At 42.4% G+C, this 27969-nt stretch overlaps 1 protein-coding gene across 1 annotated transcript; it reads left to right on the top strand.

Annotated features, from left to right (window-relative positions):
- Nucleotides 1-1891: 1891 nt before the first annotated feature.
- Nucleotides 1892-27969, top strand: LOC311144042 (integrin beta-2-like). Its single transcript, XM_084179978.1, has 16 exons — nucleotides 1892-1969; nucleotides 6945-6993; nucleotides 7083-7180; nucleotides 8273-8477; nucleotides 9000-9170; nucleotides 9435-9676; nucleotides 10077-10235; nucleotides 10459-10554; nucleotides 10887-10976; nucleotides 11180-11314; nucleotides 21605-21798; nucleotides 22164-22396; nucleotides 22644-22863; nucleotides 23180-23391; nucleotides 23663-23829; nucleotides 27142-27969. The coding sequence occupies exons 1-16, from the start codon at nucleotides 1922-1924 to the stop codon at nucleotides 27205-27207; spliced, it is 2385 nt and encodes a 794-aa protein (XP_084036104.1). The 5' UTR covers nucleotides 1892-1921; the 3' UTR covers nucleotides 27208-27969.

Here is a 27969-nt window from a genome sequence, read left to right on the forward strand (position 1 = left end):
AGATCAGCTGGCGATAATCTATCAATCAATCAAATCAAATGTATTTATAAAGCCCTTTTTACATCAGCATCAGCAGATGTCATAAAGTGCTATACAGAAACCCAGCCTAAAACCCTAAACAGCAAGTAATGCAGATGTAGAAGCATCTAGTGGCCATTAGTGGTTGCAGTTGGCCTCTTGAAATTGCAACCTGTCAAAATTGAAAATTATATATGAATTAGAATTATGACTAGTCATCCTGAGGGATTTAATGTTTAGGTTTTAAACCGTTTACCATAGCGTCTTTTCTGACACTCAAAATATGTATTATATGTGTATTGTCTCTAAACTGTTTCATTATCAACTTTTCCAAAAGATGGCGATATACTATCACCAGTGACATCTTGTTTTGTGGTATCTATATTTTCACAGCTACTCTCATGTGCAGGATAAAGAACGGTATAAAATTGTGTGTCAATAGCACTTTTTAGTCAATATTTTTTCAGAGCCACAGTTAATTTTAAAGGAGCAATCTAGGATTGATACTTTCACTTTGGACTTTCAATTAACGGTATATAGCCATTGATTCTTTAAGAATATAACTTACAAATGCCTCATGAGCTTAGTTCAACTGTCTTACTTCATCACAACCATAAATATAAGCTTGTTTTACTCCATTGTTTGTAAACAATCCAACTGTAAACAAACACTTTTGATCTCTTGGATGGTCAGTCCTTGTATCCATAGGTCTGTCTATGAATTTGAGAGTGGTTACATTTATCGAGCCCCATCCCTCAGCTGTTCACCAAAATATTGGCGGGGTGCCGCTTTGTTGTCGTTTGAATCCCAGAATGCCCCCTTTTAACATACTTCTCATAATATTCTGGTGTATTGTAGTTTGAGAATATGTCTTCTCTAGGCCTCAACCTCCAGGTTATCTTATGATCATGGTAAATTAATCAATAAACTCAAATTAATGTATTTATAAACTAATGTCACAATAGTCAGTTCTACCCAGTCTCACAAAATAACATCCAGATAGCCTTGTTGCCACATTTGAACTTCCTCTTTCAGAATCATGTACTGTAGCATTTCAGTTTTACATTTACTATGACTGTGATATGTGGTTGTCTTACCTAGCTACCTTAAGATACACTAACTGGACTCTGGATAAGAGAATCTGCTTTGACAGAGGTTGTGTCATGTTCAGCTTCTCTTGTTATGATGGTAAGTATTGGGCAATTCCACGTAAACAAAATTATGCTGAGACTCACTTTTTCACTTAAAAATGTATGCCAAACAAGTTAAACAAACCATACAACTCTATGCACAAGGACTACTTTTAACAATTTCCACTGAAAATTTGACAAAAACACATTTACTTGAAGATACAAAGTTTGGTAACAGAATGACGGTAAAATCTCTCACAGTTTTTCTAACTTAAATATCTACTCTGAACAACACAGTACAGCTTGCTTAAACATAGTGCATTACAGGTCTTGCATTACATTGCATTGCATCCTCTCGCTATGTAAACGAACATACCTTTCAGTTGTTTTATAGCTCACTCAAAGAGGAAGGTCATAATTCTACATCCCAATTACACACATCCATGAGATGGTTCATACCAAAGATGATCAATTGACAATTAAATTATACACTGTGTGTACAACATATTGAGAACACCTTCCTAATATTGAGTCGCAGTGGATTTAACAAGTGACATCAGTAAGGGATTATAGCTTTCACCTGGATTCACCTAGTCAGTCTATGGAAAGAGCAGGTGTTCTTAATAGTGTTTTGTACACTCAGTGTATTGTTTTTGCCTCTTCCTCTCTGTTCATACTATTTCCCTACATAGCCTTCCTGTCATGTGGGTGGTTGTGTTTCACAAACTGACATTCATCTCAAGCAGTCAGTCACCCACATAGAGAACACACCCATGACAGTGAGTTGTGGGTTTCATAGGAGCTGCAGCACCTTGATATTTGTGAGTAGCATCCTTACTGCTGTATTTAAGATGTATGTTTGTTGATTCATGTATTTTTTTAAGGTTACTAGGTGCAATAACCTTTTTATCAAGCCCACTTTATAACTGTTTTATTACTAAATGTAACTAATGGGACGTTCTATCTTTAGGAAAAGATGTAGCATACAAATGATCGTTTTTAATGTGTTAAACTAGAGTTGATCAAAGTAAAAATAATGTCATATTGTGGCATATCAGATCAAAGATTTAGGTTCAGGATTTACAATTATCAGCCTATAAGGATTTACATAAAATCAATCAATCAAATGTATTTATAAAGCCCTTTTTACATCAGCAGATGTCACAAAGTGCTATACAGAAACCCAGTTTAAAATCCCAAACAGCAAGCAATGTAGATGTAGATGCACGGTGGCTAGAAAAAACTCCCTAGAAAGGCAGGAACCTAGGAAGAAACCTAGAGAGGAACTGGGCTCTGAGGGGTGTAAAAGAAGTAACCATTACACTTGAGCCATATACTGTATGATTATTCCATATACTACAGCATATATTTGGCTCTTTCTATAAACTAGGGTACAAGTGAGAATTTCCTATGCTGGACAACTTGTTACAGCTGTTGATAAGTCATTGATAATAATCTGCCAATTGTGTTAATGTCATTACGTTAAGATATAAGGGGGAATCATAGCTATATTCAATAATATTCACAAATTGATTTAAAACCTGTTTAACCTCCTAAGGATCTGACCCTTTTTTTTCCAATTTTCGCCTAAAATGACATACCCAAATCTAACTGCCTGTAGCTCAGGACCTGAAGCAAGGATATGCATATTATTGATACCATTTGGAAGGAAACACTTTTTTGTGGAAATGTAAAATTAATGTAGGAGAATATATAACACATTAGATCTGGTAAAAGATAATACAAACAAAAAACATGCATTTTCTATTTTTATTTTTTTCATCATCTTTGAAATGCAAGAGAAAGGCCACAATATAATATTGCAGTTTAGGCGCAATGTCGATTTTGGCCAGTGTGTGTGCAAAGTTTCAGATTGATCCAGTGAAGCATTGCAATACTGGACTATTTTGTATCAAGTCTGCCCAAATGTGCCGAATTGGTCAATTGATACATTTTCAAGTACATAACTATAGAGAACATACAACATTTATATGGTAATACAAAATGTAAGTTTAAACACTCCCAGGAATGTCATACATGATGGAACATTAGCTTATACACTAACTTTCACACATCTAGATGGCCGGGCAGGGTGGGTGTGGCGCCAGAGACAGCAGGGGTTCAAACTGTAGAACCCAGTTGCTACATTTGAATATACACATTTATTTTATCAAACAAAACTATGCTACATTTTATCTCTGGGACCCTTAGGATGACAAATCAGAGCAAAATTACTGAATGTAAGTACATTATTTAACTTCAAAGGTGAATGTATCAAACCAGTTGCGGTGATACGTTTTTTGTTGTTGTGCACTCTCCTCAAACAATAGCATGGTATTTTTTCACTGTAATAGCTACTGTAAATTGGACAGTGCAGTTAGATTAACATGAATTGAAGCTTTCTGCCCATATAAGACATGTCTATGTCCAGGAAAGTTTGCTGTTACTTACAACAGTCATGCTAATCACATTAGCGCACATTAGCTCAACCATCCCGTATATGGGACACCAATCCCATAGAGGTTTATCCTTTATCATGGTTGTTGTCTTGATGGATTTGTCCAAAATCGTGTGACATAAAACATTACTTTTCTTTCGTTGCATTTATGGCAGTGTAAGTTGTCATTATATCATATATTAACCATTAATCCGTTAAATTAGACATTGAACTTGAACCCTGTAAGAATCCTGGATCTAGATGTTGGACAGTTTTTTATATAGAGATCTCAGAAAAGCAGTGTAACTACATAACATTTAGTGTCTTCTTATATTACGGTGTGAAAACAGTTTTCATGGGCACACAAATCCAAAATAATAAATGCGATTGCAAAATCGAATACCTCTAACCGAAAGATACTTAAAACCTACATCGATACTGTCGTTAACGTGGTACTTCAATAATTATGCATAATACTTATTGATGCGCATTTGGTGTCCAGCTGATTAGTTACACCGTGATATTTTCACATATCATCATCTAATCTACACCTGCAATTTTAGACAATACAAGGGGCCTGAAGTAGCCTACTTTAACTTGAATTTTGGAGCTAAGAAATTCAAGTACTGGAATAGGCCTACCTTGAAAATCAGCCATTTCTTCAACATTTTGTGCTTGAAAAGTCCTTGTAATTATTGTAGCCAATTTATAAGGTCTCCTGCTCCCTTATAATTATCCAAGATTTCATTTTTGATCTGATTTTGTGAGAGATGTGGCCACTTTGATTAGTTTCACGGCACAACAATTGAAGGGTGTTGCGCTGCTCTGTTGCGGTAAAACCACATGAGGTTATTACGAGGACGCCATACATGCAACCAACATAAGGTTTAGTCCGGTAATGGGTGGGGGAGGGGCTTCTACATTAGGCCCTATATGTACAATTATATAAATTATACAATTGTAAGTAATTTAATTTGACTTGCTAATGTCTGTATGAACCCTGCTTAAAGGATTATACTCCTAGGCCTATGTTATTGTATAGGTGGAGTTATGGGTCAATTGCCATATATTCACTTTTATTCCTCTAAGTATGTGGAACTTCATGAAAAACCTTTTTATTTTTTGTTTCAAACGATTTTTAAATGTTTAGCCCAATGTCACACATTGGCCTCATTATTTATAGAAAGACCCATTTACAGCTAACGTTGGCCCAGATTACAGTATGTAGTAGCAATGTTTAACTGTCATATGAGATAATTTGGTTGATTTATCAATATACACACTACAAGTCAAAACTTTTGGACACACCTACTCATTCAAGGGTTTTTCTTTATATTTACTATTTTTTACATTGTAGAATAATAGTGAAGACATCAAAACTATGAAATAACACATATGGAATCATGTAGTAACCAAAAAAGTGTTAAACAAATCAAAATATATTTTATATTTGAGATTCTTCAAATAGCCATCCTTTGCCTTGATGACAGTTTTGCACACCCTTGGCATTCTCTCAACCAGCTTCATGAGGTAGTCACCTGGAATGCATTTCAATTATCAGGTGTGCCTTCTTAAAAATTAATTTGTTTAATTTCTTATACAGACAATAACTCTATTTGGTAAAAGACCAAGTCCATATTATGGCAAGAACAGCTCAAATAAGCAAAGAGAAAGTCCATCATTACTTTAAAATTAAATTAATTTAAAAAAACTTTAAGACATGAAGGTCAGTCTATACGGAACATTTCAAGAACTTTGAAAGTTTCTTCAAGTGCAGTGATGAAACTGGCTCTCATGAGGACCGCCACAGGAATGGAAGACCCAGAGTTACCTCTGCTGCAGAGGATGAGTTCATTAGATTTGCAAGACATCCTAACATTGTAACTCTAATGCCAGTGTCTTTGTTTGGAGGAACAGAAAAAAAAAGACTAAGCAAAGATAAACAGACTCTCGATGCACAAGAAAATAATATAAAATATCATAAAATAAAAGTAGCTATCCAATAGCATCACAGACGAAAGCTAAATGCCTGTTTTATCAGGCTATTGTTGGTTTCTCTATAGCCTACAGTGGAGCATTTCATGTTTCTAATATTAACCCATTTAGTTGACTCATATTTGTGGCGGATTGCTAACCAGTTACTTAATGATAGTGAGTCAAAAAATATCATGATTTCTCATGCCTTATAAGGAGAGGAGTGAGTTGCTTAAGTACTGCTAGCTAACTATCTGAGAAGTGAGATATTTCACAAGAGTATTTGTATTTATACCTTAAAAAACACACAAAAAAGAATTTTGACACCCACCATCTGAGATTGTTCTGAAATCATTTTGGTAGTTACGATTAGCATTGCTGAAACATTATTTTGTTGAAATATAATTAAGTTAATTTATTGGACCCAAATTGGCCATTTTAATTTATAGGATTCAGATAATATTCAATAAATGCAGTACCCAACATCCGATTTGGACCAAACGTCTTCCTACCTATGAGTAAGACATGAGGAATCTAAAACTAATGGTCAAAAGTCACCCATGCCAATCCCAACCCAACAACCATTATACAGTATCAGTTCTCTATATTTGACAAGTAGTATGAAGCTGTGGCTTGGAGTATTGCTTCTCTATACTATGTAATGTATTCCCTGTGAATCTGGTGATTTTTTTCCCCTGTTCAGAGACATTAGTCATAGAAGTCGCTTCCATTATTTACCATAACGTACCAGGTTCTGACCACTAGATGCCACTGTTCCTGCTATACCACCACACTGTTATCTATTTTGCTGGTCTTGTGTTTGTTAAATAGATCACAACATTTCCTTTACAACTTTGGGTACAAAACCAATAGATTTGGCTCATTATTCAGTTTTGTTCTCTAGTGTACTGTAATTGATTTAATACCTTTGGAATATAGCCCTTGTAATGTAAGGATTTGATCATTTTGAAAAAGGCCATTCTTGAACATCGTGTGAGACATTCTTACTAATCTGCTAGAGAACCAGTTCAGATTTAAATATCACTTTTGTATGACTGAAGCCTTTAGTGAGAGGTCTAATGCTTTCATATTTAATCATTTCTGCCCTCTGAATTCATATTCATTATATAAATAGGCCCGTTTAATTTTGACAAGATTTCTGTTGCTCAGACAGAGTTTTGTACAGTGGCCATATAATGTGCATCAGATTGTAATGGTGTAAGAGTGCTTACAGTGTATGTTAATCTATAGCACATGTATCTTTTACTGGTACTTGAATGGTAAAATATAGATCACTGGACATCTAAAAGGTGTGCCTGTAATAGTATTTGACATGGTCAAGATTGATGGACTGATAAATGGCTGTTCCCACTTTCTGTCACCAGGAAATGTATCAGTGTGTGTCTCTCCTACTCCTGCTGATGGGCAGAGGTGGTAAGTTTTTACAGTCATCAAATCACCTCTTGATATTGAAAAGTCTCACAACTATAATATGAGCGTCATCCTGTGTGTGTTTCCCCTAGTGCTCTCCCAGAAAGTGGAAGTATGTTCCAAAACAGTGATCAACTCCTGCAGCGACTGCATCAGATCAGGAGCGTACTGCGTGTGGTGCAAACAACTGGTGAGGAGTGCAATAATGTATGTGTGGTAGTAGTGCTAAAACGTAAATGATGAGAGCAAAGTGGAGGCACAAATGCTAACAACTTTTTGAGGTCCCATGTGTGAATAAAAGCTGTGTGGGTACACTAGGTGCCAGTGGTGGAAAAAGTACCCAATTGTCATACTTGAGTAAAAGTAAAGATACAGTACCTTAATAGAAAATGACTCAAGCAAAAGTGAAAGTCACTCAGTAAAATACTACTTGAGTAAAAGTCTAAAGGTATTTGGATTAAAATATACTTATGTATCAAAACTAAATGTAATTACTAAAATATAGTATAAAAAGTAAAAGTATAAATCATTTCAAATGTCTTATGTTAAGCAAACCAGAATGCACCGTTTTATAAAAAAAATTAAAATAATAATGGATAGCCAGGGGCTATCTCCAACACTTAGACATCATTTACAAATCAAACATTTGTTTTTAGTGAGTCCGCCAGATAAGAGGCAGTAAGGATGACCCGGGATGTTCTCTTGATAAGTGTGTGAATTGGACCATTTTCCCATCCTGCTAAGCATTCAAAATGTAATGAGTACTTTTGGGTGTCAGAGAAAATGTATGGAGTAAAAAGTACAATAATTTCTTTAGGAATGTAGTGAAGTAAAAGCAAAAGTTGTTGACAATATTAATAGTAAAGTACAGATACCCCAAAAAACTACTTAAGTAGTACTTTAAAGTATTTTTTACTTAAGAACTTTATACCGCTGCTAGGTGCTAACATTATGCATTTGGCTGTCTATGTAAAGCAGTGTATGCAAACAGGGCTGAGAATATGCATGAAAGTGTTAAGCTAAAGTATGTGGGTTGGAGTGCTAGGATATGCATGTGCAGACCCCATTTTATTTCCATTGTTTGAATAATATTCACTTACATCTAAATGTACAACTGTGCACAAGGTCAGTCAACTGCAACAACGTTTACAGCGACTGGGCAACTGAAGAAATATTACAATTTGGAGTTGCTTGATAGTTTGTTGATAGTCTAATAGAGCATCTACAGATATGGTTGACACACTTATTTTAAGTCCAGAGTTTATATCTGTCCCATTCACAGAACTTCATCAAACCAGGGCAGCAAGAAGCATCTCGCTGTGACACCTTGGCTCAGCTATTAGAGAGGGGCTGCATGGAAAGAGACATCATCAACCCCCAGAATAACCTTACTGTGTCTAAGAACACCTCCCTGTCCACCAGTGCATTTGCCAAGGAGGAACCCACCCAGCTGCGTCCTCAGGAGGTAAATCTGAAGCTCAGACCAGGTGGGTGTTCTCAAAATGGCCAAATTGGGTTCTTCTTCTTCGGTGGGTTTCAACGGTGGTTGGCTTCCAATGTTAGTGGTGCATTACCGCCCAAACTGGGTTCTAAGATGGCTGCCATGTTTTGAAAATGGATAAAATCATGTAGTTGGATAAAGGACCAAAAGCCTGTTTTAGTATGGGCAGCGTCATTAATGACTTTCGCCATTTTTAAGTAGTCAACTGGGTGGGACATCCTATGGGTTAAGGAAGGATCACAGAATTATATCCAGGTCACCAGCAGGGATCTGCCAATTAATTAAACTCCTCAGCAATCCTTCCATAACTGCATGCGTCAGTAAATAACCAACCTTGGCTTTACGCCCTCTATCCAACTCTATGGCTGGAACATATTAAAAGTAGCCCTAAGTAATCAAACACAATGAAATTATCTTAAAATAGCAAATTTATAACCTCAATTTCATCATATCACGTTATCATCATGTGCTTTTGGCTTGATATTTTTATATATTTTGCTTTGTTCAGGGCTGCCTCGGACGTTCAAGCTGGACTTTCAGAGAGTGGAGGGCTATCCTGTTGATCTCTATTACCTGATGGATCTCTCCTACTCCATGGAGGATGATCTGAGGAGCATCAAGTCTCTGGGAAACGAGCTCTTTAAAGCTCTGCAAGGCATCACAAAACAAGGGCGAATAGGTGATATATCTTAGATCGGATCAAATATTATTAGATTATTTTATTTGCCTTTGGTTTAGCCTGCCTTGGGTGCCAGGTGGGTGGGGTTTGCCCTTTTGGGATATTTCTATTAGATCCATTCCAACAGCAGAGCTAAATTATTTCAAATGATTTCAAATAGTATTTGAACCCAGGTCTGTCTCAGCCTCAATTCCTACTCAATTCCTAGTCTATCTTTGAGTGTCCATGAATCTCATTTTTTATAACCTTTATCTTTTGCTGCAGGCTTCGGCTCTTTTGTAGACAAGACTGTCCTGCCTTTCACTAACACCAACCCAGAGAAGCTGAAGAAGCCATGCGCCGACAAGGAGCAGTTCTGTCAACCTGCCTTTGGCTACAGGCATGTTCTTAGCATGACAGGGAACGAAGCTGACTTTAAGAGGGAGGTAGACAAGCAACGCATCTCTGGGAACTTGGACTCCCCTGAAGGGACGCTGGACGCCATCATGCAGGCTGCAGTCTGTGGGGTAAGAGTAGTCTAATCCCACAGGGCAAAAATAAGTTGAACCAACGTTCTACCAACATACTGACATTGAACATCAATAGAATGTTTGGTAAATCTATTGTCAAAGCAGCATTGTGTATCATAGATAAGTACATACTGTAGATAGATAGGCAGATGGGGAAGTAGTTCACTTCTATAACACCAATCTCTTTTTGCTGTCTTTAGACACAAGACTACCACACACATCATAGGCTGAACGTAGCAGTGTATGACGCTTGCAGGCGGAAACATTAGATAAAGTGACTCACACTTCCTCTGTGATGCTCTGCCAGTGTAGTACAAAAAAAACTCCAATGTGTGATGTCGACTTTTTCGCATCTTTTCCATCCATTTTACATGAAGCCTCAAATTGTTTTCCACAGGACAGGATTGGCTGGAGGAATAGCAGCACTCGGCTAATCGTCCTGACCACCGATGATGGCTTCCACATGGCAGGGGATGGCAAGCTGGCTGGCATACTGGAGCCCAATGATGAGAGATGTTACATGGACAAACAACTGTACAGCAAGAGCAATTACATGGTATGTGATGGTGACATAGGATACATTCAGATCAATATGATTGGTCCTCACCAAAACTTTGATATAATGTACTGTATATGAAAAATACCATAAGAGAATATGAGAAATATGTAATGAATACAACAGCATGACTGGACTGAACTAAAGCCTGTATATTCCATCCCCTTTGGCCCTAAACAATTACATTATTGAGGTTGTACAAGTTAAGTGTCTCTGTATGTAGGACTACCCATCTGTTGGTCAAGTGGCTTCACAGTTAGAGAAGAACAACATTCAGCCAATCTTTGCTGTGACAAAGAATATGGAGAATGTATACAGGGTAAGTGGACTCATTCTCTCTTTCTTCCTCTGTTTTTCTATTGTTATAAACGTCAACATATCTAATGCAGGCACTTATTAATACTCCCACATAATAATGAAGAGTATCTTAAATAACTTTCACAGTGCGCCTGAACCTCCCCCCCTTTAGCACTGACTGCTGATAAATACTTTGTTGAGGGAAAATGTACTTGATACGTTTGTGATGTGTTGTTGTCTCACCTAACTATCTTAAGATGAATGCACTAATTGTACTGTAAGTCACTCTGGATAAGTGTGTCTGCTAAATTACTAAAGTGTAAATGTAAATGTATAATCAACACTTTTTTCCAGGAACTCAGTAGAATGATCCCCAAGTCTGAGGTGGGAGTACTGTCTGAGGACTCCAAAAATGTTGTTGAATTGATCGAAGCTGCCTACAATGTAAGATATTTACAATATTTTCTTATTAATTTAATGAATCACTTTTTAAAAAGATGGTACTCCAATAATTAATATTGTAATTATGTGTTTAATGTGTGGAACTTTACTTGAGTTAATCATAAACCTCTAGTATCTCTAGGAGTCTCTAGTGCTGGTGATTTAGCATTGGTGTTAACTCTGAGACTGTTTTGTGTCTGACACAGAGGCTCTCCTCCAAAGTAACGGTGACTCATGATGCTCTCCCTGACAATGTGAGAGTCACTTACACTCCACTCTGTCCTGGAGGGGGACCCGCAGGGGACAAGGGGGTCTGTGACAACGTTAAAGTAGGACAGATGGTAAGAGCTCAGAAGTATCTATCACATACCAAAAAATAATATGGTAACACTTGATAATAACTGAAGTATTAATCAACTATTGATAAAACAGGAATGTGTATTTCATTATTTGTAAACATTTATATACATTTATTGTAATTATAAGCAATATAATTAACATAATGGCTAATTAGTGACCTTTATTATAAAGTGTTATACTTTGGTATTTGGTATGTTATTAGGATCCCCATTAGCTTTTGCAAAAGCAGCAGCTACTCTTCCTGGGGTCCACACAAAACATGAAACATGACATAATACAGAACATGAAAAGACAAGAACAGCTCAAGGACAGAACTATATCAATTTTAAAATGGCACACGTAGCCTACATATCAATACATACACAAAAACTACCTAGGTCAAATAGGGGAGAGGCGTTGTGCTGTGAAGTGTTGCTTTATCTGTTTTTTGAAACCAGGTTTGCTGTTCATTTGGGCAATATGAGATGGAACGGAGTTCCATGCAATAATGGCTCTATATAATACTGTAGGCCTTCTTGAATTTGTTCTGGAATTGGGGACTGTGAAAAGAACCCTGGTTCAACAGCCACACCATTCATTACCAGATTCAGCTGAGGTCTAGAACTTAGGGAATTATTTATACCAAATACAATTCTCTTAGTTTTAGAGATGTTCAGGACCAGTTTATTACTGGCCACCCATTCCAAAACAGACTGCAACTCTTTGTTAAGGGTTTCAGTGACTTCATTAGCTGGTTGCTGATGCATATATGGTTCAATCATCAGCATATATGGACACACATGCTTTGTTTAATGCAGGGCTGCCCAACCCTCTTCCTGGAGATATACTGTCCTGTAGGTTTTCAGTCCAACCCTAATTTAGCATATCTGATTCATCTAGGTAAGGTCTTGTTGAGCAGCTAATAAGTAGAATCAGGTGTGTTAAATTAGGGTTGGACTGAAAACCCACAGGAAGGTAGATCTCCAAGAAGAGGGTTGGGAAGCCCTGGTTTAATGCATGTGGCAGGTCATTGGTCAAAATAGAAAAGAGTAGAGGGCCTAGAGAGCTGCCCTGTGGTACACCATACTTTACATGTTTGACATTAGAGAAGTTTCTAATTGTGGGATGTTTCAGATATTTTTTTATAACCCAACCCTGATTTGTACTTCTCCACAATTTTGTCCCTGACCTGTTTGGAGAGCTCCTTGGTCTTCATGGTGCCGCTTGCTTTGTGGTGCCCCTTGCTTAGTGGTGTTGCAGACTCTGGGGCCTTTCAGAACACGTGTATATATACTGAGATCATGTGACACTTAGATTGCACACAGGTGGACTTTATTTAACTAATTATGTGACTTCTGAAGGTAATTGGTTGCACCAGATCTTATTTAGGGGCTTCACAGCAAAGGGGGTGAATACATATGTACGCACCACTTTTCCATTATTTTTTTTTTTGAATTTTTTGAATCAAGTAATTTTTTTCATTTCACTTCACCAATTTGGACTATTTTGTGTATGTCCATTACATGAAAAATCCATTTAAATTACAGGGTGTAATGCAACAAAATAGGAAAAACCCCAAGGGGGATGAATACTTTTGCAAGGCACTGTAGATAGTTCTGAATCTACGATATGGCAGAGGTTGAAAAGCCATAACACATACAGTACCAGTCAAAAGTTTGGACACAACTACTCATTCAAGGGTTTTTCTTTATTTGTACTATTTTCTACATTGTAGAATAATAGTGAAGACATCAAAACTATGAAATCACAGATATGGAATCATGCAGTAACCAAAAAAGTGTTAAACAAATCAAAATATATTTTATATTTGAGATTCTTCAAATAACCACCCTTTTCCTTGATGACAGTTTTGCACACTCTTGGCATTCTCTCAACCAGCTTCATGAGGTAGTCACCTGGAAATAATTTCAATTAACAGGTGTGCCTTGTTAAAAGTTAATTTGCGTTTGAGCCAATCAGTTGTGTTGTTACAAGGTAGGGGTGGTATACAGAAGATAAACCTATTTGGTAAAAGACCAACTCCATATTATAGCAAGAACAGCTCAAACAAGCAAAGAGAAACGACAGTCCATCATCACTTTAAGACTTTGAAAGTTTCTTCATGTGCAGTCGCAAAAACCATCAAGCGCTATGATGAAACTGGCTCTCATGAGAACTGCCACTGTCACGGTTCAGACAGACGACCAGAGGACCACAATTGCGTCACACCAGAAAGTTTATTAAAACTTAAGGGAAAAGGGAAGTAGGGAGTGAATGAAGGCTCCAGGGGTAACAGGGATCCCGTCCAAAGTGCTGGGTCTGTGCCCCCCCCAGTGGCAGCGATGCGTCCTATGAAGCCGGTGGTGGGTGGTCCAGAAGTCCTGGGGGGGGGAGACACAGACACAACAGGGCGGAATGAAACAAGGCAGCAGTACAGTTCAAGGGAAATCCAAAAATACGTAGTAGCAAGGCAGAAGGCTGGTCAGAGTTACCGGGATTGAAGAGTAGTCAGGAGTCGTAATGGCAGAAGCAGGTCTGGATCTCCTGGGGCAGAAGAGTATCCAAAAATTCAGGCAGGTCCGGGGTCACAAAACCAGGGTGAGCCAGAAGCGCGAGCAAACAGGTTCCGGGTGTGAGCTTTGCAGACGATCTGACACCGGAGAGCTGAAAGACAGGGCCTTAAATACTGGGAGAGGTAGTGGGTAATGCAGCGCAGCTGGCAGAGTAATTAGAGCAGAGCAGAGCAGGGACAGGTGGAGCTAGTTAGGCTGAGTAGAGAGAGTGGTAAGCAGAGTGGAAGAAAATTAAGGTGGTAACCCGGTGGAGTGAGAGGCTCATGACAGAACCCCCCCCCCAAGGGACGGCCCCAGAAGTCCCAAGAGCAACACCACGCCGGGCGGGAGGAGGGGAGCCGGAGGAGGGCTAGAACTCCTCCGAACGGTCCGAGTGAACGTCCTCATCCTCGGAGGAAGCCGGAGGGCCGTGGTCGGGAGATGGGACAGGTCCCGAGACAGGATCAGGCACAGGACAGGAAGCCGAGCGGGCAGGACGGTTAGGGACCCCTCTGGGGCGGCCCCTACGGATTGCAGGTTGATCAGGATGCCGTTGGTGGAAAGCGGTGATGAGAGTCCTATCCACAATCCGACTAGCTGGCACCCAGGTCCTTTCCTCAGGTCCATAGCCCTCCCAGTCAATGAGGTACTGGAGACCCCTACCCCTCCGTCTGGACCGAAGCAGGCGGCGGACGGTGTAAACCAGACCACCATCGACGAGCCGTGGAGGAGGAGGACAAGGCGCAGCAGGGACCAGCGGACTCTCATGGATGGGCTTAATCTTAGACACATGGAAAGTGGGGTGCACCCTCAGGGAATTAGGCAGTTGGAGCCGGACAGCAGTTGGGCTAATCACTCTTATGATAGGGAATGGGCCAATGAACCGAGGTGCCAGCTTCTGCGACTCCACCCTGAGTGGCAGGTTCTTCGATGACAACCACACCCTTTGACCAACATGGTAGGTGGGAGCAGGAATTCTCCGACGGTTGGCCCCGGTAGTGTAGCTGGCAACGGATCTGAGGAGTGTGGCTCGGGCTTGTGACCAGGTGCGGCGACATCGACGGGCAAAAGCAAGTGCAGATGGGCAAGTAACCTCCTCTTCCTGGCTGGCAAATAGAGGAGGCTGGTATCCATAAACACATTGGAAAGGGGACATACCGATGGCAGAGCAGATCAGAGAATTGTGTGCGTACTCCACCCATGTCAATTGCTGCGACCAGGAGTGGGGGTTGCGTGAAGTCATGCATCGCAGTGCCTTCTCGAGCTCCTGATTAGCCCGCTCTGACTGCCCATTGGATTGGGGATGGAATCCGGAAGTCAGACTGACTGTGGCTCCCAGCAGGTGACAGAACTCCTTCCAAAAAGCGGAGGAGAATTGTGGACCACGGTCAGAAACTACATCCTTTGGCAGTCCGTGGATCCGGAAGACGTGTTCCAGGACCACCTGGGCGGTCTCCTTGGCGGTTGGGAGCTTGGGGAGGGGAATGAAGTGTGCCATCTTGCTGAAACGGTCAACTATGGTGAGAATGACGGTCATGCCCCTTGAAGGGGGCAGCCCCGTGACAAAGTCAAGGGCGATGTGAGACCAGGGACGTCTGGGCACAGGCAGGGGCTGCAGCAATCCGGCTGGGGGCTGGCAGGACGACTTGTGTTGGTTGCAGATGGGGCAGGCTTGGACGAATTCCCGTACATCCTTTCTCAGAGAGGGCCACCAGAACCTCTGGGCGAGCAGGTTGTAAGTGCGGGTGGAGCCAGGGTGACAAGCTAGGCGGGAGTCATGTCCCCACTGAACGACCTGGGACCTCAGGTCTTCGGGGACAAAAAGGCGGTCAGCTGGGCAAGTGCTGGGACCTGGCTGGTTACGGAGAGCCTCCAGCACCTGTTCCTCAACAGCCCAGGTCAGAGCTGCAACGATGCAGGGACTTGGCAGAATCGACACAGGGTCCTTGGAGGGGGTGTCATCCTTCTGGAATTGACGGGAGAGGGCGTCTGGCTTGGTGTTACGTGATCCAGGCCGGTATGACAGAGTGAAATTAAACCTGGTGAAGAACAGGGCCCAGCGGGACTGCCTGGAGTTCAACCGTTTGGCCGTGCGGATGTACTCCAAGTTCTTATGATCGGTCCAAACGAGAAATGGAATGGTGGACCCCTCCAGCCAGTGACGCCACTCCTCCAAGGCAAGCTTCACAGCCAGCAGCTCACGGTTCCCTATGTCGTAATTGCACTCAGAGGGGGACAACCGACGTGAGAAAAAGGCACAGGGATGGAGCTTCCTATCCTCCGCAGCCCACTGAGAAATCACAGCACCAACTCCCACATCCGAGGCGTCCACCTCCACAATGAATTGCCGGTCCACATCAGGCATCTGGAGGATGGGAGCGGAGGTGAACCTCACCTTGAGGGTACTGAAGGCTTTGTCGGCTGCTGGGGTCCAGGTGAAGGGTTGCTTGGTGCTGGTTAGAGCAGTGAGAGGGGCAGCAACGGTACTGTAGTTCCGGATAAACTTTCTATAGAAGTTAGCAAACCCCAGAAACTGTTGCAGCTTCTTTCTGTTCTCCGGAACTGGCCATGAAGTGACTGCTGATACTTTGGCAGGATCCATTTGGATACTTCCCTCTGCCACTATGTACCCCAGGAAGGCCACTGTCTTGACGTGAAACTCACATTTCTCTGCCTTGGCGTAGAGGGAATTCTCCAGAAGACGATGAAGGACTTGCTGGACATGGCGGGTGTGTTCAGACAGGTTTCTGGAGTAGATTAAGATGTCATCCAGGTAAACGAAGACAAACTTGTTTAACATGTCCCGCAGTACATCATTCACTAGAGCCTGGAACACAGCAGGAGCATTGGTGAGGCCAAAAGGCATAACCAGATACTCGTAGTGGCCTGTTGGTGTATTGAATGCGGTTTTCCATTCATCTCCCTCCCGGATCCGCACTAGGTGGTAAGCGTTTCTGAGATCCAACTTGGTAAAAACAGTGGCTCCCTGGAGCAACTCAAAAGCAGAGGTGAGCAGAGGCAGAGGGTAACGGTTTTTCACTGTGATGTCGTTGAGTCCCCTGTAGTCGATGCAGGGGCGAAGAGATCCGTCCTTCTTCCCCACAAAGAAGAAGCCAGCACCAGCAGGAGATGAAGATGAACGGATTAATCCTGCGGACAGAGAGCCATTGATGTAGTCCTCCATGGACTTTCTTTCAGGAGCAGACAACGAATAAAGACGACCCTTTGGAGGGGCTGTTCCAGGGAGGAGGTCGATGGCACAGTCGTACGGTCGGTGAGGGGGCAGAGATGTGGCTCTTGCTTTGTTAAACACCTCTCTGAGACCATGGTAGCATTCTGGGACATTGGAGAGGTCAGGAGCGGAGTTAGTAGGTACTGGCCGAGGGGGTAGTGCGGCAGCAAGCAGGCAGGTTCGGTGGCAGTCCTCTCCCCACTCCCTGATCACCCCGGTCACCCAGTCGAGCTGAGGGTTGTGCCGGCGGAGCCATGGGTAACCCAGGATGAGGGGTTGGCCTGGAGAGGGGAGCAGGTGAAACTGGATAGTTTCTTGATGGTTTCCGGACAGACCCATCGAGACCGGGGCCGTGACATGAGTGACCGATCCGAGTAAGTGTCCGTCCAGTGCCCGGGCAGGAATAGGAGGTGTCAAACGGAGGTTCTCCAGTCCCAGTTGGCGTGCCAGCTTGATGTCCATTATGTTGGCTTCGGCGCCAGAATCCACCAGAGCAGCCAGGGTGTGAGTTGAGTCAGAGAGGCGGAGGTGAACTTGCAGCAGGGGTTTGCGGTCGGAGGACTGGATGGTCATTGAACTCAACCGGACTCCCCCTATGCCCGGTGAGCTTCGGCCCTTTAAAGGGCAGGTTACCACACGATGTCCATCACCTCCACAATAGAGGCAGAGGTTTGAGGTGAAGCGGCGCTGGCGCTCTGCAGGAGTGAGAGAGGCTCGCCCAATCTCCATAGGCTCAGACTGATCAAGCTGACCTGGGTGAGTGGCAGTAGATGACAGGAGCCCAGTCGGATCTCTCCGAATGCCGGTAGTAGGTGGACCTTGGCGCCCCCTCTCACGACGACGGGTCTGTATCCTTCTGTCGATCCTGACAGTCAGTGCGATGGCTTCATCAAGAGTGGAAGGCAGTTCATGGGAGACCAACTCGTCCTTGATATAGTCAGCCAAACTATGGAAGAACGCGTCCACCAACGATGGTGTGTTCCAAGAACTTCGTCTAGCCAGGGTTCGGAAGTCGATGGAATGGTCTGCGACTGTACGTCTGCCTTGTCGAATACTGAACAGTTCACGAGACGCCTCTGCGGTTGGTGAATCCAGGTCAAACACCTTCAGCATCTCCTCAGCAAACAGGTCGAAGGTTGCACATGCGGGGGTTTGACGTTCAAACTCTGCTGTTCCCCAGAGTCGAGCTCGGCCCGTCAGGTGAGTGATGGCATACCCAACTTTAGCCCCCTCCGTGGCGAAGGTCCTTGGCTGCAAGGAGAACTGAAGTCGGCAGCTAGTCAGGAATGGCCGGACCTGGGTTGAATCGCCGTTGAACCGCTCGGGGTTTCCAATCTTGGGTTCCGGAGCAGCGGCTGCAATGACCGGGGCAGGTAACTCGGGGGCAGGGCTGGTGGGCAGACTGGCTGGGGTAAGGTTGGTGAGGAGTTGAATGATCATGGCGAGTTGTTGTTGCTGCTGCTGGAACTGCTGCTCATGCTCATCGGTTTCCATGTCGGGGAAAGTGTGCGCTGAGTCCATAATGGTCAGATCGTACTGTCACGGTTCAGACAGACGACCAGAGGACCACAATTGCGTCACACCAGAAAGTTTATTAAAACTTAAGGGAAAAGGGAAGTAGGGAGTGAATGAAGGCTCCAGGGGTAACAGGGATCCCGTCCAAAGTGCTGGGTCTGTGCCCCCCCCAGTGGCAGCGATGCGTCCTATGAAGCCGGTGGTGGGTGGTCCAGAAGTCCTGGGGGGGGGAGACACAGACACAACAGGGCGGAATGAAACAAGGCAGCAGTACAGTTCAAGGGAAATCCAAAAATACGTAGTAGCAAGGCAGAAGGCTGGTCAGAGTTACCGGGATTGAAGAGTAGTCAGGAGTCGTAATGGCAGAAGCAGGTCTGGATCTCCTGGGGCAGAAGAGTATCCAAAAATTCAGGCAGGTCCGGGGTCACAAAACCAGGGTGAGCCAGAAGCGCGAGCAAACAGGTTCCGGGTGTGAGCTTTGCAGACGATCTGACACCGGAGAGCTGAAAGACAGGGCCTTAAATACTGGGAGAGGTAGTGGGTAATGCAGCGCAGCTGGCAGAGTAATTAGAGCAGAGCAGAGCAGGGACAGGTGGAGCTAGTTAGGCTGAGTAGAGAGAGTGGTAAGCAGAGTGGAAGAAAATTAAGGTGGTAACCCGGTGGAGTGAGAGGCTCATGACAGCCACTGCATGAATCAGGCCTTCATGGTCGAATTGCTGCAAAGAAACCACAACTAAAGGACGCCAATAAGAAGAAGAGACATGCTTGGGCCAAGAAACATGAGCAACGTCAGCCTCGAAAACTTAATGACTTGGAGAAGATCTGCAAAGAGGAGTGGGACAAAATCCCTCCTGAGATTTGTGCAAACCTGGTGGCCAACTACAAGAAACGTCTGACCTCTGTGATTGCCAACAAGGGTTTTGCCACCAAGTACTAAGTCATGTTTTAGGGGTCAAATACTTATTTCCCTCATTAAAATGCGAATCAATATATAACATTTTTGACATGCGTTTTTCTGGACTTTGTTGTTGTTATTCTGTCTCTCACTGTTCAAATAAACCTACCATTAAAATTATAGACTGATCATTTCTTTGTCAGTGAGAAAACGTACAAAATCAGCAGGGGATCAAATACTTTTTTCCCTCACTGTACATTAGACCGGTGGAAATCTGTCCTTTGGCCTGATGGGTCCAAATTTGAGATTTTTGGTTCCAACCGCCGTGTCTTTGTGAGATGCAGAGTAGGTGAACGGATGATCTCCGCATGTGTGGTTACCACCGTGAAGCATGGAGGAGGTGGTGTGATGGTGTGGGGGTGCTTTGCTGGTGACACTGTCAGTGATTTATTTAGAATTCAAGGCACACTTAACCAGCATGGCTACCACAGCATTCTGCAGCGATACGCCATCCCACCTGGTTTGCGCTTAGTGGGACTATAATTTGTTTTTCAACAGGACAATGCCCCAAAACACACCTCCAGGCTGTGTAATAGCTATTTAACTAAGGAGAATGATGGAGTGCTGCATCAGTTGACCTGGCCTCCACAATCACCCAACCTCAACCCAATTGAGATGGTTTGGGATGAGTTGCAGAGTGAAGGAAAAGCAGCGAACAAGTGCTCAGCATATGTGGGAACTCCTTCAAGACTGTTGGAAAAGCATTCCTCATGTAGCTGGTTGAGAGAATGCCAAGAGTGTGCAAAGCTGTCATCAAGGCAAAGGGTGGCTCCTTTGAAGAATCTCAAATATAAAATATATTTTGATTCGTTTAACACTTTTTGGTTACTACATGATTCCATATGTGTTATTTCGTAGTTTTGATGTCTTCACTATTACTCTACAATGTAGAAAATAGTAAAAATATAGAAAAACCCTTGAGTGAGTAGCTGTGTCCAAACCTTTGACTGGAACTGTTCGTTTTTTCAACAACAGGTTATGGTCAATAATATCAAAGGCTGCTCTGAAATCTAATAGTACAGCTCTAACAATCTTCTTATTATCCATTTCTTTCAAATTATCAGTCATTTGTGTCAGTGCAGTACATGTTGAGTGCCCTTCTCTATAAGCATGCTGAATGTTTGTTGTTACAACCAATAAATGCCGCTTTATCAGTCTTGGGTAGCGGAATTACTTTGGCTTCCATCCAGGCCTGAGGACCTGTAAACTCAGATTAAAGTGGCTATAGTCAGCTACCATCCTCAGTAGCTTTCCATTTAAGTTGTCAATGCCAGGATGTTTGTCATTATTGATCGATAACAATACTTTTTCCACCTCTCCCACACTAACTTTACAAAATTCAAACTTGCAATGCTTTCAATTATTAGTTTTCTTATGCATGAATACGATGGCTCACTGTTAGTTGTTGGCATTTCCTGCCTAAGTTTTCCCAATTTGCCAATGAAGTAATCATTAAAATAATTGGCAACATCAAATGGTTTTGTGATGAATAAGCCATCTGATTCGATGAAATGTGTCTTTCTGCCCATAATTTCATTTGAAGTACTTCAAAGTTTTCTTCCATCATAATTATATAATTGATCTTGGCTTCATAATACAGTTTCTTCTTCTTTTTGTTGCGTTTAGTCACATAGAAAAGTAATCCAGTCATAGAAAAGTAATCCAGTCAGATGTGCAGCCAGACTTATTAGCCACTCCTTTTGCCCCATCTCTTTCAACCATACAGTTTTTCAATTCCTCATCAATCCATGGAGCCTTAACAGTTATAACAGTCAGTTTCTTAACAGGTGCATGTTTATCAATCATTGGAAGAAGCAAGTTCATAAATTCTAGATGCTACTTATTAATCACATTAAACCAACAAATATTTTTAACATCATCCATATAAGAGTCACAACAAAATCTTTTGTATGATCTCTTATACAATATTATTTTACACTCTTATACACTATTTTAGGCCCATGATAATACATAGCAACAAACATTATCTAAACAGATACCACAAATGTACTCATTGCATCTCTTGAATTCCTCTCAGGTGTCTTTCGACGTAACAGTGACGGCAGATGAATGTATAGATGGAGAGATGTCTTTTCTGATTGGCCCATTGGGTATAAAAGACAAGCTGAAGGTGAACGTGTCGACTCGCTGCGAGTGTGATTGTGATGACCCCCAGGAGGACAATCACCCGTACTGCAACGGGAAGGGCAAAGTCAACTGTGGCATGTGCAGGTAAGGCAGGCATTGGCTGGGATATAAAACAAATAGCATGTGCTTTTGTTTTCACTATATTTTCCAACTTATGTTGATATAGTCAATATTGAATCCAATATATGTTGCATGATTTACCCTCCATCCCCCTGGAACTGCATTGAGTCACCTGAAAAAAAACAAGGGACTTCTGAGAAACATGGATTGATATGAACCATCTATTCCATTCTATTTTCTATACTGTATTTCTATTCTCTATATTCAGGGGGGGGGGGGGGGGGGGAGGAGACACAGTGGTGGGGGGTGGTACATGTAAATTATGTGGTACATGTAAATTATTCACAAGCAATCAGTACAGTAGGCTATTTCCTCCCAACTCTGTGCAGTTGCAAAGCCGGCTTCGTGGGCCAGAAGTGTGAGTGCTCCATTGGGGAGAAGGATGAGAGCTCTCTGAGGGCGGCATGCCGGAAGGACAACGGCACGGAGTGCGAAGGACGAGGGGACTGTGTGTGTGGCATATGCCAGTGCTATGCCCTACAAGGCGGCAGCACCTACTACGGCACGCACTGCGAGTGTGAAAACGAGAGCTGCGAGAAGTTCCAGAACAAACTGTGTGGAGGTGCAGTCTGATAAAACATTTGACAATATCCATTTATAAATAGATAATACATACAGTAACATTGGAAATATAGATGAAAACATATATGCATGTACTGTATAACAATATAATGAACACCTGCCATCTGTTAATGACAGTCTCATTATGAATTGGGGTACACACTTGAATTATTAAAACACCACAAAGAGGAGTGTTTTACAAACATAATCTACAAATTCTGACGTAAAATAACTTCTCTGTGTTGAAGGGAACGGGAAATGCCGTTGTAAAAATTGCGAATGCAACCCTGATTACGAAGGCACCGCCTGCCAATGCAAGAAGTCGGACGAGCAGTGTCGCACACCAGGCGGGAGTGTGTGCAGCGGCAGGGGCACATGCCAGTGTAACCAGTGCAAGTGTATCGAGGGCTACCAGCGGCCCTACTGTCTGACCTGCCCCGCCTGCTTGACCCCCTGTATAACCAAGGGGTAAGATGGCCTGGGCCCACCTTTTTCACTCACTCAACCACTGACTTCACTGGCCCCTTGGGGTAATGTTGTTGGAGCCATCGTGTACGTATTGAAATGCATCACAATCACAGGACAAACAAAGATGGTTACCATTGACCATACAGGATGACTGGGAGAATAGAATGTAGGACTGCGAAATATAATTTCTGCGTGTTGCCATCTTACTCAAAACGAGGGGTTTTGGAACCAAAGCATGCGTTGAAGTCCTTAAAGGAGAAAACAAAATGTTGAGCAAGGAAGTTTTTCACTCTCTACCTCGTTCTTCTATTTTCAGGAAATGCATCGAGTGTCTGGGCTTTCAGACAGGCCCGTTCAGTAAGAACTGCTCCCAGACCTGTAAGAGTATTAATGAATTTGAGATGGTGGAAACATTGCCACCTGGTAAGCCTTGTGACGTGAGGGATGTGGAGAACTGCCGGGTGTTCTTTACCATTAAACAGTTGGATGGAGAGGACAACTACTCCGCCCAGATACTAAAGACCAGAGGTAAGAGACTTATGTCTTGTGCAACTAAAAACTATGCCCATGTTACCTTCATTGCCCACAGAAAACAGAAATGTCTGCTGGGGTTTTAATTGACTGACCACGTTGTTTGATGTGCATCAAGATAAAGCCTCCAAGGGACATTGAAAGCATCTGAATCACAATGTCAGAGAGATGTTCGTTACCAAATTTTTTCACACTAAACAAAACATGCCATAGCCACCAAGACCGCCTATAAATGTGTGATTGTTCATGTCTGTCATAATTGTGTTAGAGTGTCCCGAGTTGCCAAACATCTACGCCATCATTGGAGGCTCCATTGTGGTAGTGGCCATGATCGGCTTCCTGATCCTGCTCCTCATCAAAGGCTTAATCCACATGAATGACCTGAAGGAGTTCCGCAAGTTTGAGAATGAAAAAAAGAAATCCAAGTGGGCAAAGGTGAGTGACATTTGATACTTTATAGTGTTAGATTCAAAAACGTACTGACGACTAGTAAAGCTCAAACCAAGTTTATTCACACAGCTGCATAAGACAAAGACATGTTTACACAAGCACTGGTATTTAAACCTTCCTCCTATGCTGAGTCTCCTCCTTACACATCTTGTCAGCCAATACATCTTTGATGCTAGACAGGACTTCAGTGATGCCTGTTCCTTCTCACTTCATGGGACCTGACCTGACCTCGGCCCCCATCCCTCACTAATCCACAGCTATCCACCCTTATCAGTGACTACAACCATGTGATTGTCTTTTCACCTATCTTAGAAACATTCTAAGCCCCTGGCTCTTATCCAACCTCCATTGACCCCACCATATGCATTCCTCCTACATATAACCCTTAACTTCGGTGTATCAAGTATTTCAAATTACAACCCAACATCTGAAACCAGACTGTGGCCCTTCTCCTCTCCATAGGATACCTAATATCTAACAATAACAGGTTCTGACAGAATGTAAACTTTCTGCATTCCCCTCTCTCCCTCTGTATCATGAATAAGGATATTTCACATGTTCAAGTTTAGAAGTCAGAACCCATCAATAGAAATCATCACTTTGGCCCAGATTCCGAGCCAAGTTAAGCGCGCGTAAATGTGTATTCTGACCTTGAACTTAAGCATGAGAATAGCATGCTATTCACCCACTATTAGTTTGAAGCTCGAATAAATTAAGGTGTGGCGGAGGTGTGTCTACAGACACGCCATATTCTGACCTTGAATTAATTCCTGAATAATTCCACCACCTTGACGCGCGAGGAAATCATGAATAAGATCTAGCGAACCTACCGGTTCCAAGTGGAAAAAGCATTTGCTTCATTTTTTTCTGATAGAAATAGCACCATTCTCCATGGACTGTGATTTACTTACTTGATAAGAGCTAGGTAAATTAGTAATCCATTTGGAGAAGGGGATTGTAAATACACATAGTAATTGTTTATCAACATGACATGAATAGCACATTGAAATAGGATATAAATTGCAGTGCCGTTATTCAGAATTCTAATTGTGTGCCTTTATAATTTGTGTAGATGAAATTTGGAGACCCAAGCTATAGGCTTCTGTAGGGTTGAACCTGCCGAGTTGATGTATGCCAGTGTTTCCCAAACTCGATCCTGGGTACACCAAGGGGTGCATGTTTTTGTTGTTGCCCTAGCACTAGACAGCTGATTCAAATAATCAAAGCTTGATGATTACATGATTATTTGAATCAGCTGTGTAGTGCTATTGTCACGCCCTGGCTCTGGGGACACTGTTATGTTGAGCCAGGGTGTGTAGATCTATGTTCCCTATTTCTATGTTGGCCTGAGTGACTCCCAATCAGAGGCAACGAGTGTCAGCTGTTTGCTGGTTGTCTCTGATTGGGAGCCATATTTAAACTGTCGGTTTTTCCTTTGTTTTTGTGGGTTCTTGTTTCAAGTTGGTTGTGTTTGACCGTGTACTGTCACGTTACCGTCTTTGTTGTTTTGATCGCGTTTCGCTCATTAAAGAGTATGTTTGCCTGCAACGCTGCGCCTTGGTCCTCATCTGTTCCCGACGATAGTGACAGCTATGGGAAAAAAAAAAATGTGCACCCTTAAGGGTCCCAAGGACCGAGTTTGGGAAACGTTGATGTATGTGCTTTAGAATGTTTTGATTATATGCCCAGGCTTTCTTCCATTTTATTTTACAATTTGAATCATGTTAAATATTTGACACAATCGGGAGCCACTGTCAGTAATACCCACATACATTTATGTTTGCATCATTCCATTCTGTTTACCTTTCTTTCCCCTCTCATGTCCTGTTTCTGAGGGTCGCTAGCATTAGTGGATCATATTAGGCTAACGTTGTGCAATAATTTAGGACATGTAGCCTATTTGAATCATTATGGAACTCAGACCACAGGTAGCAGGTTAAACCTGGAGCCTGGTGCACGGTTCACCACGACTGGACCATTGTCATACAGTTCCATGATTAGTGAGAATTAGGGTAGATTTATAGGATTATTGTTCAACCCCTATTGTTTTCTTGTATTTTTACCCCTTTTTTGCGATATCCAATTGGTAGTTACAGTCTTGTCCCATCGCTGCAACTCCCGTATGGACTCGGGAGAGGCAAAGGTCGAGAGCCATGTGTCCTCTGAAACATTACCCCGCCAAGCCGCACTGCTTCTTGACACACTGCTCGCTTAACCCGGAAGCCAGCCGCACCAATGTGTCGGACGAAACACCGTACAGCTGACGACCGAAGTCAGCGTGCATGCGCCCGGCCGCCACAAGGAGTCACTAGAGCGCGATGGGACAAGGACATCCCAGCCGGCCAAACCCTTCCCTAACCCGGACAACATTGGGCCAATTGTTTGCCGCCTCATGGGTGTCCCGGTCACGGCTGGCTGGGACACAGCCCAGGATTGAACCCGGATCTGTAGTGACGCCTCTGGCACTGCGATGTAGTGCCTTAGACCGCTGCGCCACTCGGGAGGCCCCGTTCAACTCCTATTTTACACTTTTTTCCACATTCCAATATTTAATGGATTGAACTTGAATATGACAAGGAGGAATCAAACCCCTGTAGTGTTTCGTGCGTAAATGCTCTCCAAAGTTTTACATACTTTTTTTTACATACATATATACTTTCCTAACCCCAAAATTTGCCTAAATAATCTACAAGATCAGATAATTCTACCAGCTGGTGCTGAAACGGAGATGAATATGCATAGATGGCTTTCTTTCATTGATCCCTATATTCTGAACCCGCTCTCTCAATGTATTATATTGAGTCTGTCGACGAAATTCTAATTAAAGGTGCACCATATTTAAAGGGATGGCTTAAGATAAATGTACTGAAAACCCCATTGAATGAAAACATATCTGTTGGCAGCAAGTGGAATGGTTGAATAAAATGTATTCTGAGTGTGCAAAGTAGCCACACCTGCAGAGCGCATTACTTGACTAAATATTGAGAAGTGCGTAGGAAGGTATGCGAAGGAAAGGCATACATTCTTATGTCGGTATCTGTCCCTTTGAGAAGAGATAGAGCAGCACAGCAGTGGTCTCCAGAACCCGGGGAGCCTTGTTTGTAAAACGCTTTTTCAAGATTTGATCAGTAACTGTGCGTAAGTCGAAATCCAGCCAGTGTTGTGATTTGCCATAAATGTATGGCTGGCAAAGACAGCAGCTATTTAAAACAAGACACCACATTTATCACTCCAGATGTCTGAGTTCCATACGTTACAGATTTTTCATAATATGTCATTTACTGTACCTCTCAATAGGGAGAGAATCCACTATTCAACAGTGCGACCACCACCGTGGCTAACCCTACCTTCACTGGAGAATAAGATCAGCGACATCAGTCAGCCCAGACAATAAGTTGGATTCATATGCATGTACATTTATTGTTTCTTTTTTTATGTGCATTTTCTGGAGATTTGTACATCCATTTATACATTGGTGTATAAATAGTATTTTTTATGTGTTCCTGAGTCTGAACTCAGGAATGATCATGCACTGATTGGAAAAAACTGCTGCAATGTTGCTACAGAGTCATTCCACCTAAAAAAAACACAATAAAGAGGATTTCGACACCCACCATCTCAGATTGTTCTGAAATCGTTTCTGTTGTTAGAAACAAATTAGATTAGCATTCCTGCAACATTATTTTGTTGGAATATAATTTGATCTCTGAGAAAGTAAGCTAATTGATTGCACTAAATTGGCCATTTTAATTTATAGGATTCATATAATATTCAATAATTATAGTACCTAACATCCGATTTGGACTAAACCATTTTTCTAACAATGGGTAAGACATGAGAAATCAAAAGAAGTGGTCAAAAGCAATCCACGGACACCCCACACCAATCCCACCCCAACAACGAGTAAATAGTGTCAGTTCTCTATGTTTGACAAGTAGTATGGACATGCGGCTCTTAGTATTGTTTCTTCATCCTATGTAATGTATTCTCAGTGAATTTGGTGATGTTTTTGTTTCCCCTGTTCAGAGAAATTAGTAATTGAAGTTGTTGGGTTTATGTTTATTTACCACTAGATGGTGCTGTTCCTGCTATTTGGTGATTATTTGTTAAAGATCCCCCCCCCTC

Source organism: Coregonus lavaretus (genome assembly GCF_964263955.1).
Source record: "Coregonus lavaretus genome assembly, chromosome: 16".
NCBI classification, from domain to species: domain Eukaryota; kingdom Metazoa; phylum Chordata; class Actinopteri; order Salmoniformes; family Salmonidae; genus Coregonus; species Coregonus lavaretus.